Consider the following 22,096-nt stretch of genomic DNA (forward strand, 5'->3'; position numbering starts at 1 on the left):
TTAGGCTAGCATCCCTCTTCCAAATATGCTAGGTTTTTATTTGCAGGGACTGTTCTACATGGGAAAGCATTCAGCACTGTCATTCTCCCATCTGCCATCTGAATTGGTACTATTCTGGGTCAACTTACTCTGCTGCATGTGTAGATGAAAATGGCACCAAGTGTGGGGGAGGGGGCAGAACAGGTTTCAGATACAGGATATTAAGCATACACGTACTTCAGATTGAACTGGTTGCTTGCTTTGCAAGTTTTCATTTCCCAAATGACTGCCTTGGCAAGCGCAATACCTACCAGGCTCAACGCCGGTCTCGCGCTGCCGCTTCCCGCGCTCTCAAGGACCCGGGAGGAGGAAGGCGTGAAGGGAATCCCGAAGGCGCGAAAACCTCGCGCATGCGCAGGCCTTCCGCCTGCGACAGCCCAGTAGGCCAGCCGAAGCGAGCGGCGATGGGATGTGGGAGGGAGCTCGCTCGCCGCCCCGCGTGTGCCTATGTGGGGCACGTTACAGCCCCGTGACGTCAGCACCACGCAGGCAGCCAGGCAGGCAGACGGCGAGAGCCCCGCGCTGGGCGGCCTCTCCTCGCCGCCGCCACCCCGCCTCTCGCCGCCCGACTCACCCGCCTCCCTCCCACGGCACACCAGGCAACGTCTCGCGGCACACTAGTGTGCCGCGGAACACCGGTTGGGAAACACTGTTCTAAGTTAATCAGAATTAGAGATTTTGTCTGTGAAGTAGCAAACTTGCCACAGTTGAGAGAGCTTATATTTGGCTTTCAATTCTGGAAAGCTATACCCAGAGCAATCTTTGCAAATGTTATGGGTTTGTGATATTGATTGACTTAAGCTTGGAAGATGGGAGTTTCATTGGGAGGGAGGTTTGGAAGTACTCATAATATGCCATATTCATGAGTTATTGGCTAGTTGTTTAGACGGCATAATTAACTTGTTATGCTACTATCTGGTGTAAGCTAACACAAAATGCAGTATGCTGTAATGAATATGTTTCATGCTTTGACAGTTCCATATATTTATTCAAGTTGCTATGCAGCCTCACTACTAAAAATGGAAGGTTTTATCTGTTTTAGATTTTTTTGTTTCTGTCTTTCCCTCTTTAGTACGTACCCACTTGCTGCATCATTCTGGCACCCATATTAATCCTGGATTATGGACAGGTTGAATCTCCCTGATTCCTTACTTTGCCCCTACTTCAGTCCAGGGGTGGAGTACAGGTTTAGGAAGGTTCCACTTTCAAATCCATCTTGCACAGCCCACTTAACTTTTTTGTGTTTTGCCCCAAGATGAAGTAGTGAGCAGTGGCGTAGCGTGGGTTGTCAGCACCCGGGGCAAGGCAAGTAATTTGCGCCCCCTAACCCGTGGATTTGCGCCCCCTAACCCTAACCCCCAGATGTTGCGCCCGGTGCGGCCGGCCCCCCCTGCACCCCCCACGCTACGCCACTGGTAGTGAGAGGGATGACATAACTCTGAGGCTCTTGCCAACTTCAAATCCTCAACAAGTACCGTATTTTTCGCTCTATAACACGCAGATTTTTTCTCCTAAAAAGGAAGGGGAAATGTCTGTGCGTGTTATGGAGCGAATGTGTGGAAAAATAAGGCAAAAATCAAACCGCGCTTCAGGGAGAAGGGAGCTCCGTGATACAGGAAGTGGCAGCTTTCCTGCATTCTGCCTCAGGGTCTTACTGCCCGCCCTCTCTGTTTCCTTGCTGTGTTTGCTCAAACGGAACAAAGAGCAGGGAAAGCCCCTCCCCTCCAGGCAAGTAGAGAGGGAAAGCAGAGCGTCCGTCCTTCTATCCTGTCCCTGCTCCGGAGGAACAATGTTTGTGAAGGGAAGAGAGACTACAGGTTCGGCTTAAAATTCTGATTTGACTTCCTGCTTTTTGTTTTTGGAGACACACAGCATTCAAATATGCTTTCTTCCATTTAAAGAGGGAGAGAGAGAGAGAGCGCACGCTGGCTGGCTTGTGTGGGTGGGTGGGGGGAAACTTTTGCCTTCCTTTCCTCACGTTATAGCCCTCTCCTGCATTCTTAGCCTTCTGTGTTTTTCCTTCCCTCCCCACTTAAAATGTGGTTACAAAGCATGGATCCACATGGATCCTCAGGATCTTTGCATTGGGTCACCCCAAATTCACCATCAGAGCACACAGCATGTCCATGGCTACAGCCTGCCCCCCCAAAAAAAATCACGCACCCACTGTTGCCTGGGGCTGCAATGGTGCAAAAACGTGGTTACAAAGCACGGATCCACAGGGATTCTCAGGATCTTTGCATTGGGTCAGCCAAAATTCCCCATCAGAGCACATAGCATGTCCATGACTACAGCCTGTCCCCCCAAAAAAAAATCACGCACCCACTGTTGCCTGGGGCTGCAATGGTGCAAAAACGTGGTTACAAAGCATGGATCCACAGGGATTCTCAGGATTTTTGCATTGGGTCACCCCAAATTCACCATCAGATCACATGTCTGTGGCCACAGCATGAAGCACAAAAATGATACGTCCACTGTTTCATTCAGAATATTTTTTCCCTTGTTTTCCTCCTCTAAAAACGATGTGCGTGTTATGGTCAGGTGCGTGTTATAGAGCGAAAAATACGGTAATTAGTAAAGCAACATATTCTAGTATTCTTACTTCAAAGATTGAATTTCAATCTATTTTACAACTTTCTTTGAAAATGGATTTGGTGTTTGAGCCCCAAATACAGAGTGACGTCCTGAATGTGTGCACCAATTCTCATCTGGATGTTTTAATCTTCATGGGAGATTATTGTGTTGTGTCTTCCTTGAGATGGATTTGGAATTCAGAATTCTATCCTGAATATGTGTACCGACTTAATTTTTGTATCTCAGTGTTCAGAGGAGTTGTTATGTTACTCACTCATGCATGCTGAACAGGAGGAATTGCCCCCAAAATCTTGTTGTTGGTAGTGAGTGTACAGAGCTGTAGAACAACTTTCAACAGCTAATTGTTATATTTTTGCACAAATTCATGGTGTACTGACTTTAAAAGTTATTAAAATAAATTATTTGTATTTTTCTCTCTTAGTTCATTGGATTGTTGCTTGATGGTGGAAAATGGGCGAGATAGAAGGCACTTACAGAGTGCTGCAGACTCCAGGTTCTCGTTTGGGAGTCCAGAAAAATTCTGGAGTGAGCACCCTGGAACCAGGACAGAACCTCTCCTCTGCTATAGCCTCAACACCTGCTAAAACACATGAGAGGTCTCTACAAATAAGGATAAAGCATTTGGACAACACTGTGGAGATACTTGATATTGAGGTAAAACTTTCAGTATAGCTTTGGATTTTTGTCTGTATGCAACATGGAAAAGGGATTCATTTGAGAAAGGGAGTGAATCATAGAAAATGCACTTAATGAGGTCAAAAGGGCTTTAGCTATTCTGGTGAGGCATATAGGAACAACATGTAATGTTACAAATATAAGAATCTCAAGATCAAATCAAACACATGGTTTAATTTATTTATTTTCTCACTAAAACCCCATTACATATGGGACTTAAAATAATGTTAAACCACCATGGTAAAAATGTATTTACCTCCCCATATAGTCTGTATGTGGCCATGTAAGCAGGTGTCCTGTTTTTTTGGAGGACTGGTTTATTGTTAGTGCCCTGTTCTTAAATGGGGTGAAGGGATGATATGAAGCAAATGGGGGAAGTGAAGTGGTTTTTCCATTTTCTGTGTTTGACTGATAAGAAGTGCCCCCAGCCAAAATGTCTAAATATTGTGAAACCTGGAGGAAGAAATATATAAACAGGATAGTCTTGAGGATACCGCTGATGTACACCTTGGCTAGGGCCAAATTGGCTTTTTCTGTTCCCACCCCCCACCCCACCCCAGTCATGCCTGTGCTCATATTGATAGAAAACAAGAATTCTGAAGCACCTGTTTAGGAGTGTTCTAAATTAATCTTTTCTGTAGTTTCACTTGGAGGAGAGAGGCAAAACTAGATTATCATTCTAGATTATCATTAAGCAACTAGTGGGGGAAATGCTTTATGCCGTTTACCCCTGATACTTTTAGGTAATGTATTTCTTCATAAATGTAGGATACGATTTCATTACAAATGGTTGTACAATTCCTTTAGTCATAAATGCTTCAGAACATTGCTAGGTGAAATTTTCTTGCATAATTCAGATATGAAGTTCTTGCTTAAAGTTTCTGAAAGAAAATCTAATGTAGTTTGATATATAGTTTTATTGCCAAAGAAGTACAGATTTTATCTTTAAAAAAATTCCTTCCAGTAGCACCTTAAAGACCAACTAAGTTAGTTCTTGGTATGAGCTTTCGTGTGCATGCACACTTCTTCAGATACACATTCAAGATAAAATCTTCTTCAGATTTTATCTTGAATGTGTGTCTCTTGTAATCATATTTTCCCACAACTGGAGCTTCCCAAATGTGTCATTTGGTGTAGGCTGTTTGAATTGGCTATCATACTAAATAATGTTTCCACTTCTTGATACAGACTAGTTGCCCACACTTTCAGATGCACTGTAATAGAGTGAGTACTTTATTTTGTGTTCTGTAACTGTTTTGTGTGAATTCTCCTCCTGCACTAACTGATGCTGTGACCATCACTGACCCTGATTAAAAGAAAACCAAGTATGTTCCTTTGAGTATTTCAGTGTAATCCACCTTCATACAACTAGGGGAGAGGATTTTCTAGAAGGGATTTTCCAGAGGTGACTTAAGTATCCTGCGACTGCTTAACAAAATATATTAACATGCCATCAGGGTGCAGTTAGTTAATGCACGTAGCCAGTTGCAGGGCACATCTTCCAGTTGCACGAAGAGAGTGGAAAAATAATTCTTAAATTCTTTTGAAAGCTATTGAGTATTAGAATATTCTCTTTAGCTATTTTTAAAATAATTGTCTGATACTTTTTCTTTAGATTTCTTAAATTACTGTTTGGTATTTGAGTCATTTTAAGTTTTCCCGGCTTGTTGCAATAAGTTATCTATGTAAGGTCTGAATCCCACAAGTGAAAATGGCCTGCTTTCAAACTTTCATTAAGTTGGGGCTAGACAAGTCAGATTCTATTATTTTATCATGTGTGGTTTATGTGCCACTTCAACAGGCATGGTATAAAAATGGGCACACTTTGCTCTTGTTGTCCTAAATCAGTATTTTAATGTCTTGATTTACTTAAAATCAAATCTGTATATGGTTGACCATGACTCACTACATTCTGAGGTCTAAAATAAAGAACTGTTTTTGGAACTCAGAAAGTTTATTGAGCTATACAGGAAGTAATCTGGAAGTTTTTACACGAGCCTGTGATTTCCTGTGGTTATACAGGAAAAAACAGCTGCTAACTAAAGGGAAATATAAAAGCATAAATACACAAACAAAACCCCAGTTAGGCTAAAGAAGGTTTGTTGATTTGAAGGACTGATGGAAAGAAAAAGATGTTAAAATAATTTCATCAGCTGACTACTTGTAAACACATTGTAGGAGTTTGTGCTGTGAACTTTTGACAATATGCACATGTAGCATGTAGCAGTTTTTAGGACAGCATCTGGCAAATGCCCAGTATTCCATACTGCTCCCAAAGAAGGAAATAGACTTAACTCAAAAGGTTGTTGTTTTTTCCCCCTTGGCAGAGACAATCTTTTCCTTATTCTGATTTTTCTTTTGGTCATTCTTTCATAATGCATTTGTTTTATTTCATGAAGCTGTATGCTATGAAAGTGTTAACCACTTTAAATGTGCAAAATGGGGGAGGATGAACTCTTTCAAATCCCTTTAAATACTGTGCTATAAGAATCAAAAAGATGTTAGGATAGTCAGTGCCTTGTTGGTTGAGTAGGAAAAAAATAGACAAAATTCCAGAAAGAATCATTCCCAGATGTTTGTCATGACTCTGAATACTCTAAATATGGCCAGTTAACTGCCTTGAGCTTATTTTTATCTGTCCTTAGAAGAGACCTATAATTCATGGCTGTGGATATTACAGGTTCTTCTTAAAAAACAATTTTCAATTTCCATTCTCCCTGTTATTTGGACTGCTATATTGTTAAGCCTGTTATTTTGTTAATGGCTTGACTTTCTTTTGAAACCGTTTTTGAGAACAACTGTTTTACCTCCCATGAACTACAAGCCAGTAGCAAGAATTGGGCTTCAGCTAGCACTTGGTTTAGTTGTGTTAAATTGTGTTTCCTTGACAAAAGAACTCATTTGTTCCTGGTAATGGCATTTCCTTATAACTGATTTTTCAGTGGAACATATTTGAGTCGTTTGGGGGGTAACTAAAATTGTTATCTAGCACAGAGACATAGTGCCCTAATTGGCAACCACATTGGCCAGTAGCTTGTCTGCTCTTTGGCCTGCTTCTCATGTCATGTTAAGCCAGTATTAAATCCTGGTTTATTTAAACAATGGTTTATTGAACAAACTAGGCTCAAGTTAAATGATGATCTGCAGTCAGTCAAACTAACTGTAATTTGTTTCAGCATATTCTGTCCTCCTATTCCACTTCTTGTCCTCAGCTGTCTCAACCTGACATCCACTAAACCTTTGTGGTGCCCAACTGCTGACATTGCCTCATTTCCCTTTCCATTGGTTGGCTGTGAGAGTGATGGTGTGTCAAACAGTTACCCTTCCCCTTTGTTCCTCCAAGAAATATTCATACTTTGTACCTTTAACACTTTTCATTTTTCTCTGCAATTGCACTTTTATTTTTTGTTCCATAACTGGCATGCAGTACCATGAAGTCATGCTTTGAGTTTAGTAAGCATTACTTGCTTTGGCACTATTGCATCTCATTCTCTACCCATTTCTTCTGTTGCTGGAGGGTTTTTTCTTTTTTTCTGGAAAGACTGCTTTTACTAATTCACATTTAAGTACTTTCATTTTTTAGTTGTAATAAATGTCCAGACCTCATAAGAACATAGTTGAGATTATGAAGGATCAACATAGGAAATGTTTATTGGGACTATTTGACAAATTAAGGAATGCAGTACAATATTAGATCATCACTCCCTGAACTTCAGAGCATGGGAAGTCACCCAACGATATATAATTTGGCATGATTGTTCAGCTTTTTTGATTGTATGATAATTTGGAATGTTTTAATGTGGTTTTTATTGGATTGTTAAAATGGAAAATTTAATCATTTTTAAAAAAGAACATAGATGAGATCAGTGCCTTTTTTCTGGAGGGGATGCATACCCCTAAACATTTTGTGAATCTAAGTTTGGCTTCATTGAGGGACAGTATTTCAATATTAGTAGGAAAGTGAGAGTACCCCTAAACATTTTTTTAAGAAAAAAGCACTGGTTGAGATTAGCAGTTTCTGTACTCAGTTGACATTGACACTATCTCAGAAAAGATGCTGCTACCACTGCCCCTTAAGAGCCTGCTGGCAGTAGAGACCTTGGTGGTGTTTTGTGGACCACATTGTGCCAGCCTTTGTCACTTGCTAGTCTGTAACACAGTAGTTCCTTGTTCTAATTATTTGCATTTACCCAGAATTTACACATAGTCCTTGGAAGTGTCATGGAGATGGTCAGATTATGAGGAAACAGGGGAGGAATTCAGGGAGTTCAAGCTGGATAACCCTGGGGAGGGTCCTGGGAGGATAGGGGAGGTGAACCCCAAAAAGTGTCTGAGCCCAGGCAGAGGCCGGTAATCAAGGGACTGGAGAGCTGCATCCAGGGGAGAAACTAAGTGGTCTGGCAGAGGAGCTTTACGCTCCTGTGACACCAGGACCTCTAGTCAGATCCCTCTTGCTGTGGAGTCAGCCCTGGCACTGTCTCCTTCAAGGGAGGAGGCAACTGATGCTGAGCCAGCACCCAACCCTACCTCCATCCCCACTGTTGAGGTACTGTTGTTGCCAAACTTTGTAAGCCCAACCTATTGAAGAAGTACCTGTTTGCTTGCCCCATCCCAGGACTAGGCTGGTCATCATGCTAAGTACTATACCCTCACTGTCCTTCAACAGGAAGATGCAGGGTATGTGTCTTGGTTTACACTTAGCCGTGTTTCTATACCTTTTATGCATCTGTTGTACCTTCTAACCCGCACCTTGCCTTTTACCATTCTGAATTATTGATTAAATAGCTCATCAGAAACTGAACTAAGAGTTCAAGTTATTCATCAAGCAGTGAAGGTCAGGACAAGAATCTTCTTTGTTTTTCTGAAAATAAGAATACATTGCTATACAATGTAAAATTGCACAAGAAAATGTTTGTTAAACTTTTTTACCTTGTTTTGCTTCTCAAAATGTTAAGCCTAGCATGTACTGCTTTTCCTCACCAGCTATTTCTGTCCCTGCACTTTTGCAACTCCTGTCTCCATTCCATGTCATCACTGCTCTAAGATAATTCTTACATTGCATAAGTCAAGGACTTGCCATCCCATTTCCTTTAGCAGTCCTAGTGAGAACACCTTGGGGAAAGTCTATGCACATAGGTTTAGCATGAAAATATGCAAAATAGTTTCACACACACTCCACCTTCTTGGAGTTCTGAACTTCCCAATTTGTTATGTACAGGTGTAATTTTTATAGTTGTTTCATTGTCTGTCTGGTAGTGAATTATAGCGCTTCTAAAATAGTAATTCCACATTACTGAAAGTTATGAAGAGCTATATGAGTTTGTCATAGCACTAAAATAAATTCACAACATCTGTGCTATATTAAGGAATATTATATAAATAATCCTCAAAAGTTGCAGGATTATATTTGTCCTTGCTTTCTATTATTTTTATCCTGCTGTTTAGCCTAATAGCATCACTGTGACTTATAACCGAATAAAACAACATCAAAATGTCACAGCATCATAAAAATGGGATCAATGATGTTGGGACCTACCAGTTTGGTCTGTGAACAGCAGATATGAGCAGGGCTACAATTTGAAGCTGATAATTTCACTTTAATGAGTTTACTGTGAGAAGGGAATAGAAGAATAAGCAATTACTCTTTAAAATGAAATGTTTAACTTAATAGCTGCTGTTGGAACTGCTGAGCGGAAACATCATCTTATATCCATCTGTCATGTAGCTGACTTGTTTGATGACTTGAATTCCTGAGTAAACTGGTGTATCCAGGTAGTTCATATGTATTTGTATGTATGTATTTTTTTCTCATGAGATTTTAATGGGTCTGTAGCATGTTCTTGGATTACATGTAAATGTGTGAGTGACACTGTCTTCAGATTTTGAAGTTTATCAGAAAAGCTTGAAGAAACTGGGGCAGTAAAGCACTTAGCATTATGTCTTGTGTGCTGGTCCCGTTTTAAAGATTTTCTGAGAGTTTCTAGCATAGCTTGCAAGGCCAAGATGGATTGTTTAAATAAGGCTGCTGATGTATTCCAATCTTCCTGTGGACATGTTTACCTGCTATTAACATGGTATCAATCTACAGTGTTTTGTGGGCAGTGGCCTCTTCAGTCTTCTGTGTGAAAAGCCAGGATAGCCAGATCAAGGGTTTATATCATTGTATCTACTGTAGTGTGTTGTAATTTTGATGGCAGAAGCTGAAATCCAGAGAAGTACTTTGGGTTTTCCGAGGGGTCTCTGCATGTCCAGTGGAATTCCTGACTCCCCCCCCCCCCTTTGTACAACTGAACCTAAGTCATATCATTACTCTCTAATAGTGACCCTAAAGTGACCTCTAATAGTGTTTGTAGAGCTAACACAACCTGGAAATATTTATTTCTTCAAATGCCAGTGGAAATGATTTTTGTGATTGTATGAATAAGGCTTATTCTGTATCACAAACTGCTTATCAGACTCCCTTCAGTTTCAGAGGAGATTTTGTAGGGGGGATGCTGTTGAGGAAACATGTCTCTTGGTCATGCAAAACTAGTCATAATAGTTTTCTGGGCTTAGGTGACTGGAAACAGTGTTCCTCGTACCTGTCACAATTGTTCTTCAGTCATATTGATGTCCTCAGTTTGTCAGGAAGAATACTAAAATAATTATTAAAATATTTAAAAGAGCAAATGAAGATTGTTTTTGACTGAACTCTGTGCAGAATGTCCAGCTTGTGTATAGTCATGCTTCTTAACAGTTTTATTATACTTCTGACTTAATCTTGCTTGTTATGTTTCATTGAAGACATTTACTTTCTAAAAATAAAGAACAACCATTAATTCAATTACATTTTGCTTCAGTTTTTTAATGACTGAAAGGGGATTGTATCTGACTAAAATCATATGAGTAGAGCTGCTTTAATCATCTTAATATGAGAGTCAGATACAAATCAGAGCTTTTAGAGGGTCACAGAACTTCCTAATTATCGGTGCATCATGAAATGCATTTACCTACTACATTTATATTGTTTCATTATTGTGTTATATATTTTTGTATTTTTATACTGTGATCCTCAGATGAAGGTTGGTATATAAATTCAATAAATAAATAATATCACTTTTCTGCAAGTGTACTCAAAATAATATGTAATTCAAAATAGTGGCATACAATCTTATGGATATGAAAGAAAAAGAAAAAGAAATGAGAGAAAGAGGAAAAATGTTCATGTACCAATCTTGCATAGTGCTACATAATTGTTTTAATGGCCAGGTGTTATGGCTAGTGAGTGAGATTGAGAACATTCATTACCTTCCTGCCCAGATCAGTAAATACAATGATTTTGTCTGACTGTAAAATAAGAACATAATAAGAGCCTGCTGGATCAGGTCAGTGGCCCATTTTGTCCAGCATCCTGTCCTCTCGCTGGCTGATCAGATGCCTGTTAGAAAACCTCAAGCAGGACCCGAGAACAAGAGCACTCTCCCTTCCTGTGGTTTCCAGCAACTAGTATTCAGAATCATGACTGTGTCTGACTGTGGAAGTAGAGCATAGCCATCATAGCTAGGAGCCACTGAATTCCATGGTTTAACTATGTGGTATGTAAAGAAGTACTTTGTCCTGAATCCTCCAGCATTCAGCTTCATTGGATGTCAGTGAGTTCTAGTGTTACAAGAGAGGGAGAAATGTTGTTTTCCATCCACTTTCTCCATGTATGCACTTCTATCACGTCATCTCTTACTTGCATTTTCTCTAAATTAAAAAGCCCCAATGATTCAACTTTTCCTCTTAGGGTGTTGCTTCATCTCCTTTATACAGTAATCTCTCCATCCCATGTAATCTGGGGAATAGCTGCTGATGGAGACTGTTCTGGGAGAGTTTTGACTGTGTGTATGTGTGTGTTTTCTAGCATTCAGAATTTATTTGGCATCAAAATCCCAACCCTATAATGAAATTGATTGTTGGAAGAGTCATGAAATGTCAAGGCTAACTTCTCTCTAACACTACTGTAAGATCTTAGGAAGGCACTGTACAATCCAGCTTTTGTTTAAAATTACTTAATAGAAACTCCTGCTATGTTCTAGTGTGGTTGAAATTGGTAGAAACCTTCTACTTCCATTTTAGTAAAATTTGCTTATAATGATAGTGTATAAATGAAAATGTATTTTGAAATATACCACCTATATACTAGACGGAAATGGCATAATTAATATAAAGGTAAAGGGACCCCTGACCATTAGGTCCAGTCGTGACTGACTCTGGGGTTGCGGCCCTCATCTCACTTTACTGGCCGAGGGAGCCGGCGTACAACTTCCGGGTCATGTGGCCAGCATGACTAAGCTGCTTCTGGTGAACCAGAGCTGCGCACGGAAACGCCGTTTACCTTCCCGCCGGAGCGGTACCTATTTATCTACTTGCACATTTGAGGTGCTTTCGAACTGCTAGGTTGGCAGGAGCTGGGACAGAGCAACGGTTCGTAGAGGGCCATTAACAGTACAAGGGAACTCCTCCCCCGCTGCCTCAGGTGGGAGGTTGCCCGGGTAACTGCTCTGGGGGAGGGCAAGAGATTTCTGGGAGCTCACCCCATCGCGGGGATTCAAACCGCTGACCTTCTGATCAGCAAGTCCTAGGCTTTGTGGTTTAACCCACAACGGCACCCGCGTCCCTTTTATAATTAATATACAGTTACTTAAAAAGGCAAGTGATGGAAGATAACCCGTTCAAGATGTTCAAAGTTTGGATTGAATGTAATCAGCTAGTTCATACTGAATTCTTATTCGCAAGCCCTACATTGCATTCCTCTAGTATTAGAGCGATAACAGATAACAGTTGTTGATATATTTGGGTCAGTGCTTAAGAATGCAAACCGTGCTTGGAATGCATTTGGGAAAGTCTTAAAGATCTTCATATGTTTAGTACTAGATACCGGTTAATGTACACGAGCATGTTGTCATTACACATGAGTCCGTTATTCTGTATGATTTAACAGTTAAGCCCTTGCCATTACTTCAGAAGGCACTCCATTATGGATATATTGCTTTCCTGTTGCCTGAATTCCATCCACTCCTTATTCTGACTAATGAGTGAATTGCTGTGTGAAATTGACTAGAGTAGAATGTTAAAAATAATGTAGCTTCTGAAAACTCTTCCGATTGAATTTAAAAGACAGGAGGCTGTGTGTGGGAAGCTGAAAAGAGACCCCAGAATTAAGAGAGTTAGGAGAAAGGTGCCTGCTAGCTGTGAAAAAAGTCAAGATCTGATTTAAGAATGAATTGAGTCAGGAATAGTTTTCAATAAATAAAGGCAACGACATCATGGAGGAGAAGCCAAGGAGAAACAAGCTATTGCGAGAATTAAGATAGGGCCTACATACAGTGCTTTTTTTCTGGGGGGACACAGGAGTACACATACCCATAAACATTTTGTGAATCTAAGTTTGGCCTCATTGAGGGGCAATATTTCAATATGAGTAGGAAAATGAGAGTACCCCTAAACATTTTTTAGAATAAAAGCACTTCCTACATATAAGGGCATATAGGGTCTACAGACAGGAAGAAATTCAGCTGTTAGCAGCTTTGGAGCCTGTATGTTTGTGTTCTAGGCCCAAGGAAGTAACACAGCCAGAGAGGCTGCGTTTGAATTCATAAAGATTTGAATTAATTAATTTTCACCAGTCTATATCTTAAAGATAAAGCATATCTTTAACAACTGTAGGTTGATTATTTGTTATCTGAAAGATGGAAACTGCTCTCATGAGGGTGTACCATGAGAGTGTATAGTAAAAATGAAATGCACAGGTGGATAAAGAAAAAAAAAACCTGCCCTAACAAACCTTCTATTCTAATGATTTTGGAGAGCTTGAAATTTAAAAGCACATCTTGTTTCTTCTTAGTTAGTTGAAAGTAGAATTTATGGAATGTTAAGGGTGGTACTAGCATAATGTTGTAACCATACAATTGTGGCACTGTATGAATAAACCTTGGCAACATAGGTTTCGGATATTACTATTGAAATATTTATGACCTAATAAATGTTTTGGAATTTTGCATTGTCAAGACTGCATAGTACAGAATGTACAGAATTTTGCTTTGTGTAGCTTGAATGCAAGTAGATGTGGCATTAAACCAGGAGTAACAAATCCATGGCCATGTATATGGTCCCCAAACTTATTTGACGCTTCTCAAGACCCCCCAAATTCATTTGTTTAATTTTATATTTCTTTATTGACTGCTCCTGTGGGTCCCCCCCACTGTAATGTCATGGTGTTAATTGTGGTTTTTTGGGTGCTTTTGCCCTAAAGTCATTGTCAGCAGAAGCAAGGCTGCATGCCTATCACTATTTTATTCAGCAGTGCTTCTGCAGGGTTCAAAAACCTTCATTTGAAGTTCTTCATGTTTGTTTTTAATTTGGCTGCTTCCGATTATAGTTGGAAAATAGTACATCTCTTTGGAGCAGTGTACAACAGCTGAGACATCTCTCGCGAAGCTAAAGCAGCAGAATTCAAAACACAGTACAGTAGTTATAAATAACTTCAGCAACTTAAAATACACACACACACACACACACACACACACACACTTTACATATATTTCATAAGCATGTTGTCATGCTATAGTTTGGCCTCGGACAGGTGGTACTGCAAGCTACAGTGATGAGCTCTTGGGCCATTGAGTGAGAGGTCGAGGAAAGGAGAAGGGATCCAGAGGATATATATGCAGGTCCAGGTGATACAGGTCCCGCTGATGTGAGGAGGGAAGTAGTGGATTGAGATGCAGGCAGGTGATTAGGGTAGTGGCCCAGGTGAAGCAAGGAGGGGAGGGATCCAGATGATGCGGTAGTTAGCTGGTTCAGACAAGCCATGGAGGTATGGAGAGGTCTGAGCTAGTGGAAAGCGGGGGGGGGGGGAGGGCTGGCAGGGTTGTTGAGTAAAGATCCTAGGGTGTTTGTATGAATACTCAGATCCTTGTGTGTGTGTGTGTACACATGCACAACACACATACACTGTCACACATGTATTCATATACCTATATATATCTAGGTAGAGATAAGCATTTGGCATTTTTAGTAACAGCACATATACCACAGTTCTATAGAACATATTGTGTCAGTCACTTCTCTCCTATCTTAGGCTTATGAAATCTATTTAAAATATATATTCTGCAGCAGGGGTGGAGAAACTTTGTTGGTTGGTGAGCCAGGTATCTTTGGCTGATGGGTGGGGCCACCCATCTGTAAATTGTCTGATGTCATGATGATATCCAGTGACTGATAGGTGGGTGGGCATGGATGGGGGTGGGACAAAATAGCACCCAGTAGGATTGAATCCTCTGCTCACCAACTGATGAGCAAATGATTCAAAACTGCTGGTTGCAAGGGGTATGCTTTGTCCCCAGCAGGATTGAATTGCACTCCCAGTCCATCAGCTGACATCACTCGTTAATGCCAGCTGATTGACAGGTGGGTGTAGGTTGGGGAAAATGGACTTGTGTGCCAACTTGGACCCCTTGTGGGCCAGAGTTCCCCACCCTTGTTCTACTGCAAAAAGTGGTCTGTAGAGGCAGCTTCTAACAATATCATAACACTTTAAAAATAAAATTGAATGGTTGTTTATATTTGAAGACAATTTTCCCTCTCTAAACACTGAAGATACTTCAAATAGTCCAAAAAGCTGTCAGTATTCATGTTCACATTTGCACTGTCATCTTTTATATTAGAGAGTTGCACATTTTTTCAGTTGACTATTAAAGGATGTGTCTTGCTCATTATGAAACTTGATCAAATCACGAAGCCAAGAGCTAGGAAAAATTACTGAAAATTATGTTGTGCATTAATTGTTGATACATGGCCTGTCTAGGAGTCTGCAGTGATGAAGGAAAGAAGGGATTAGGACTATGGCATCAAACATACCATGCTGGGGCTGGTGAAGGTTGAAGTTCTTGCCTCCGCTCTTGCCAAAATATACTGTCTTCTGCCCAGGCACTTACACTCCCCCCCCCCCAGCTATTGGGTACCAGTTGCTCAGTTTTCTCCCCCACCCCTTTACTCTTTTATTGTGACCACAGGCTATAGCCACATGATCAGAGAAAAGATAGTCACACTGGTGTGGTGATCTTGGGGTGCTGTTCTGGACTAAGGTTTCACAGGAGTCTGACCAGGTGCTGTTCCTGGGTTTTTAGGTATCTCAGGCATTTTGTTATTGTGGTGTTGAAATGCCAGGCTTTCTTCCAAACATATTGTTCTTGTTAGCAGAATGTTCTCCTCAAAGCTAAAGATTCATTCCTCACTCACACAACTTACAATCATGTCATTTTCCATTTAGAGTATTAAAGACTGATATACATGAAGCAAAAGATGCAATATTGTAGAAATGTAAAAGCAGTTTATAAATACATATTTAATGTTTACTAAGAGTTGGGATAGACATCATGGTGCCCATCAGATGATGTTGCAGTTATGTTGGCTGCAGGAGTTGCCGGAAGGTGTACAAGGGACTCCACTTTGGTTTGGTTAGGGTTTACTCCTTAGTGGAGGAAATTGCAAGTTTTAGCATCAGATCAGCCACAGGTTGTAGTGACATCCAGAGCCAGAAAAACTATGGGCAATCGTAAAATTGGTTTTCTGAACCAAACAAACTTCAAACAATAATTTCTGAAGATGCTTCGTTTCGCTAACTATAGTTAAGATTAACCATGGTTTAACATTTGTACAACATGTTAAACTGGTTAAGTGAAAACTGAAGCAAAATAATCTGATGATTTTGTGGCTATGCTGGAAGAGTAGACTATGGGGATTATGGAATCCTGAGATTTGACCAGCTCACACAGGTAAACCATAGCTTAGTGTTGTATTCAAGCAAGGTCATTACGTGTGCTAGAGCAGAGACGTCCAACTCCCAATAGACTGCGATCTACTCACAGTATAAAAATCTGGCAGTGAGCTACCCATTGTCGTTTGATGGATCAATGTTGTTGAGCTTTTTTTTTTTTAGGGAGCAAATTAATGAATGGAACTGAATATATGAATGAATGAAACTGAATGAGCATTGCAATATACATAGAACATAATAAAAAGTTGATTATATAAAACACACAGCTGAGGGTCCTGAATCTGCAGTCAAATAGTGGACCTTAATCTGGTGGTCCACTTTTTTTGCTAGGAAGCAAAAGTTGCTGAGCTTTTTTTGGAAAGGCAAAGTTGTTCAGCTTTTCTTAGGAAGCCAGAGTGGTTGAGCTTTTTTTAAATTCTTTTTTATTTATTTATTTTTTTTGGGGGGGGAGATTCCTGAGGGACCAGAGATCTACCAGGAACACCCCACAATCTACCAGTAGATTGCAATCTACCTGTTGGACATGCCTGTGCTAGAGGATCATGGAATCAGTTTTAATCAAGTGATGGCTTTAAAATTTCGTATTGGATTTAATGAGTTTCTAATATATAATTGGGGTAGGACGCGGGTGGCGCTGTGGGCTAAAGCCTCAGCGCCTAGGGCTTGCCGATCGAAAGGTCGGCGGTTCGAATCCCCGCGGCGGGGTGCGCTCCCGCTGCTCGGTCCCAGCGCCTGCCAACCTAGCAGTTCGAAAGCACCCCCGGGTGCAAGTAGATAAATAGGTACCGCTTACCAGCGGGAAGGTAAACGGCGTTTCATGTGCTGCGCTGGCTCGCCAGATGCAGCTTTGTCACGCTGGCCACGTGACCCGGAAGTGTCTCCGGACAGCGCTGGCCCCCGGCCAATAGATGTGAGATGGGCGCACAAACCCCAGAGTCTGTCAAGACTGGCCCGTTCGGGCAGGGGTACCTTTACCTTTACCTTAATATATAATTGGGTGATTATCTCAGACTCACCCCTGAAAAAGTATCCATCTTTAAGAGAGAAAGTTACAAAGATATTCCCATGTTCCTTAGTTTAACTGAGCTGTACACGTTTTTCACTCCAGCTAACAGCCATTGAAATTTTGAAAGGAACCGCTTCTCTATAGCACTCAGAAACCTCTCCACAAGGGAGCACAGTCTTTGACTGACTTTTAGCTTGTTTCAAAACAAAGCATTGAATTCAAAGAGGCATTGGATTGAAGATGGCTGATAGAACCAAGGTCTTAAGATATTGACTTAAGAGAGATCTTTCTTCTGTATATAGTCAGAATCTAGTATATATTTACTCCAAGATGATCTAAAAACTTTAAAACAGCCTGAGGTGAGAAACCTCTTCTTGTTATAGGTTCCCCTGGAACTGGATAATGAGTGAGATCCACACTCATTTATTCTGACTTTGACTAATTGGATATTGCCCAGTCTTTTTGATATGTATTCATTTTTGTTCATGTAATGTTTCTCAGCTTGCCTTTAAGACTTTACAGAACAGTGTATCTATTAATAGGCTGTGTATTTTTATATGGCATGAAAATTTTAACAGTTGTGGCTCATTTTTTTGAATGCAGGCCACATGGAAGTGGCAAAGAAAGAAGAATTCTAATGCATTGTGTTGATATATGTGCAGACGTAGCATTAAATTGGCATGAACTATTTTTATCTTTTTGTTTCCAGGTTAAGCTTTGAAACCAACTTTAGCCATTACTTTTCAAGTAAACTCAACTTTACATTTTCACTTTATTTTTTCCAGTCAAAATGTTATGGCCAGAAACTGCTGACAGAAGTATTTAATCGGTTGAATTTGGTTGAATCAGACTACTTTGGAATTGAATTCCAGAACATGCAGTCATATTGGGTATGTAATATGTTTTATCTGAATATAAACATCTTTAAATAGATGTGTTTTCAGCTTTGTTTTTAAAGGAAGACATTTGGTAGTTCTACTCTGGTTAAATTTGCACAAAAATTCCTTTAATGTAGGAGAAAGAGGCTTATATTACAGGTAAGCAAAGCTGCACCATAGTGATGCAGCTGCAGTTGTTTCAAATAATAACCTACACAGTTTTGTTGAATGCTCTTTTTTGGTCCTTCCATTTTTAAAACAAGCACTACCTACTTTGCTTATTATGGAGCTCTCTTAATTTGAGTGTTTAGTTCCTTTTCAATGAGTTTTAATAGTTTTTGCTATGATTCAAAAATAACGGTGCTTCAAGAAAAGACACCAAACCACTTGATTAGCATTTTTAGAGTTGAAATGGAGTGCTGTATAAATTGGAATCTCATTTCTACTGAGCAGCATTTGTATTGTATCTTTTGACATAGAATCAAGATGTTGTGCTACAAGGGATAAAAGTAAAACGTAGATCAAACAAAGCTGTTTAGGAAGTCCATGACTGGGATCAAATAATATAACCTTGAGCAATGAAACAGGCCTGACAATACCTATGACACAAATGGCATAAGGCTTCATGTGAAGTCAACTAGACATGTGCTGGAGTGCACCATTGCACGTGTTGTGTGTCGGTGAAGTTGCATGGACTACATTGGCTATCCTGATCCATATACTGCCATAACTGGTGAAAGGCACTGCTAGCCACAGAGTTCACTTGGACCTCTAATGACAAAGGTCTAAACTACATACCTGATTGTTCGGAGGGAGTGCAGTATCTTTAGGAGGTAAGAACCTACCCACAGAGCCTCTTTCTTACCAGGTTTCAAACTCAGTTTGTTGGCCCTTATCCAGTCAACCACTGCATTCAGGCATAGGTCCAGGACTTGCACATCCTTCCCTAATCATGATGTTAAGGAGTAGTAGTAGATGTAGATGTTAAATAGCACTGGGAACCAAATTGTGCCTTGCAGAATCACATAACACAAGTGCAGGAGGCCATAGAACAGTGTTGTCCCACTGTTACACTCTGAACTCACCCACACAGGTAGGAACAGTGCTGCTGTAATACATTGCCTCCCATACTGATCCTGAACAGTTGATGTAGGAAGATATGGTCAGTGGGGTCAAAAACCACTGAGAGATCAAGTAATCGTAACAGGGTTGCATTTTCGCTGTCCCTCTTTTGAGGGTGACAAAGACTGATTCAATCATGAAACCAGGCCTGAACCCTGATTGAATTGATCTAGACATTCAATGTACTCAAACAACACTTGCCTGATGTACTTCATTTGATGGTAGAATTTGCATATTTAGTTGTTGAGTTCTATCTAGACCTTTTGCAAAAAACTTTTTTTCTCAGTGGATAAAAAATATATCTTTGATGTTATTTTTGAAGTTTGCATGAATAAATGCATTCATATAGTTGAAAGGAATTTCAAGTCATTCATTCTAATCTTTGCCCTCTAGCTTATTTTGGGCAGATTTCATTCAGTTTCCTCACTGAAACCTCCAGAAAGAGTTGCCATAAGTTTCTTGGGCAAGGGACTCTGTTGCACAAGCATTAGTGTAAATGAATTTTCCTGTGATCCTTCCAAAAGGTGCTCTGCCATAACTAGAACTCAGTTCTTTTCCTTCATTCGCTTCAGGAAATGCTTTTCCTTCTGCTACCTTTTCCACTATATTTTTCAGTGTCTATGTATAGACATTTTGAGGTTTATTCCTTTAGCTAAAACATTTGTTTAACTGAAATGGGGGTGTAGGGAAGTATTGGTTTACAGGTGCTAGAATTATTTTAGCTGTGTGGTTTTATTTACTGCTGCAGTGTTTGCTTAATTATTCACCTAAGCCCTTTTTTCCTTGTTCAGATTTGGCTTGAGCCTATGAAACCTATAATTAAACAAATACGAAGTAAGTATATATACTATTTCTATTAGTGTTTCTTTCTAGAATTCTAGCAACTTTTTGGTGCTATTCTTAACATGGCCACATTTGGAAGATTAAGGCAGGATATCTATGAGCTGTGTGCACCCACATGCAGCCCCTTTGCTGCCTCTTTGTGCAAGCAGTGGAACCATCCAGTAAGCCAGAGTTAACTGTAGCTTCCTGTTAAGTCTGAACTGAGAACTATGGTTCATGTCTCCCAATAAGCCAGGATTTCGGAGCATACTTTTAACTGTGGTAAGGTGCATGCAGCTCATGCCTATGCTACTTTATTAAGCCGGAATTTGATTGCCTGACTTTCCACATCCTGGTACCCTCCAGACGTTTTGGGCTACAGCTCTCATCATTCCCAGCTATCATGGTCAATGGTGAAGATGATAGGAATTTTAGTCCAAGACATATGAAGGACACTATGTTGGGGAAGACCATTCTAGAGATTTGAAGCAAATGAAGATAATCTGTTTTGCATGACACACAGGTTCACTTAATCAATGGAATTGGAGAACATTCATATGGAAAACACAAAAAATGAAGTTTTTTAAAGCAACTTTACAAAATTACATTCCCACTGGCTCATTCAGCAATTCAAATGCTTTGTTTTTAGAAGGTTTTGTTAATTAGTTTTATCCTGCTTTTCTGTTTGAATAATAAAATGACTTGTATCAAAAATAAAAATACAACAAAAGTAAACAAAACATTTTAAAATGCTTTAATTAGCAGAGAATGCACCTATTCCACTGTTCCACAGATCAACATTTGTTTTCTGGGTGCAATTTCCTTAGAATTTGGATCACTTTAGGAGCTTCATGAGGTCCTATTTCAGTTTTTGATTATACCAACTTCCCACATTCATTCAGCCCATTTTACTGTTCTTTGGTGTTCTTGTATTATTTTTGCTCCCAGTTTTGCCATAATCCTTTTAACCCCTTTCCTTCCACCATTTAGTAGTTTTTAACAGCTACCTACCACTGGCACTTTAGCTAGTATAGGTTCCTCTCCTGTATTTCAGATCACTTGCTTAGGGTGCATATTACAACCATGTTTCAGAATTATGTTGGTATACTTGGTTGGTTCGGTTACTGTATTTAAGTTGAAATGTTCGTGATCCATTCAATAAATGCCTAATTCCTATTACCTCACTTTTGAGAGTTGGCAATTGGTATTCAAATCCAATGTTTCAACTATAAAGGTAAAAGTTAATAGAATGCATTGGTTTTATTTTAGGACCAAAGAATGCATTGCTTCGTCTAGCAGTAAAGTTCTTTCCTCCTGACCCTGGTCAGCTGCAAGAGGAGTACACCAGGTAAACAATGTGACACTATTAATTCCGCAGTAATTTACAATGGAAATAGGAAAGAAGGATTAATGAATTATCTTTAAACTCAAAAGACCTGTGAATTCACTGTCAGAGTTGGTATGCGTGTGTAGCCTTGAATGACAGCAAGTTTTACATGATCTAATCAAGTGGCAGTGATGCGGCTTCAGCTGTGTGCAAAGAGGATATACTTGCCAAGGATGTGTTCAAAATGTCCATGTTTAAAAATTGTCTCAAGAGATAAAGAACTTGTTTGGCTGCTTGGTGCAGTGGTTTCAGGCTGTTATCCTGACCTGTGCATATTTACACGGGAGGAAAGCCCATTAAACACAACAGGACTACTTCTGAATAAACATTTATAAGATTACACTGCTATGGTAGTTTACAAATTATGGGACTGGTTCTTCAGGGTAGCAAGTCATATTTCTGTTAGTTGCCTTTGGGTGTTATGAATTTCAGGATTGTTTATCTGATATTTCTCATTCTGCTCCCAACTGCTGTGCCATTTGGTTGTGTTCTCTTGTGTACATGCTTTGAGTTGAAAGTACATATGAATGGTGTCTCCTTTGTTCTTAATGAGTCTCATTGAAGTCTTCCTCTTGCAGATCTACTCAACTCCAGCCCTTTCATACCTGTTTTTCTGCCATTTGTGTTTCCCATATTGTCTACTTCAACCCACCTACATACCTTTCCATCAGTGATTCTGTGCTTGTCAGTTTTTCTATTCAGCTGTGATTTTTGAGTTTCTGCTAAAACTACTTGCTGCCGTTTTCTGTTGTTTGCACTCCTCCTTTCCT

The 22,096-nt window shown here is 40.0% G+C and overlaps 1 protein-coding gene across 6 annotated transcripts in view; it reads left to right on the forward strand.

Moving 5' to 3' along the window:
• The window catches only part of FARP2 (FERM, ARH/RhoGEF and pleckstrin domain protein 2), a 66,501-nt gene that overhangs the window by 3,699 nt on the left and 40,706 nt on the right, over window positions 1–22,096 (forward strand). For all 6 annotated transcript variants that reach the window (XR_014007760.1, XM_081192569.1, XM_081192570.1 and 3 more), the window contains exons 2-5: window positions 3,056–3,288; window positions 17,903–18,007; window positions 19,909–19,951; window positions 21,209–21,287. Coding sequence is in view for 5 of the 6 variants with exons in the window: in XM_081192569.1 (XP_081048695.1) it covers window positions 3,085–3,288; window positions 17,903–18,007; window positions 19,909–19,951; window positions 21,209–21,287 (431 nt within the window). In the remaining variant the exon portion in view is untranslated. The remainder of the gene's footprint in view (window positions 1–3,055; window positions 3,289–17,902; window positions 18,008–19,908; window positions 19,952–21,208; window positions 21,288–22,096) is intronic.

Source organism: Podarcis bocagei (assembly GCF_964188305.1).
Source record: "Podarcis bocagei genome assembly, chromosome: 4".
NCBI classification, from domain to species: Eukaryota; Metazoa; Chordata; class Lepidosauria; order Squamata; family Lacertidae; genus Podarcis; species Podarcis bocagei.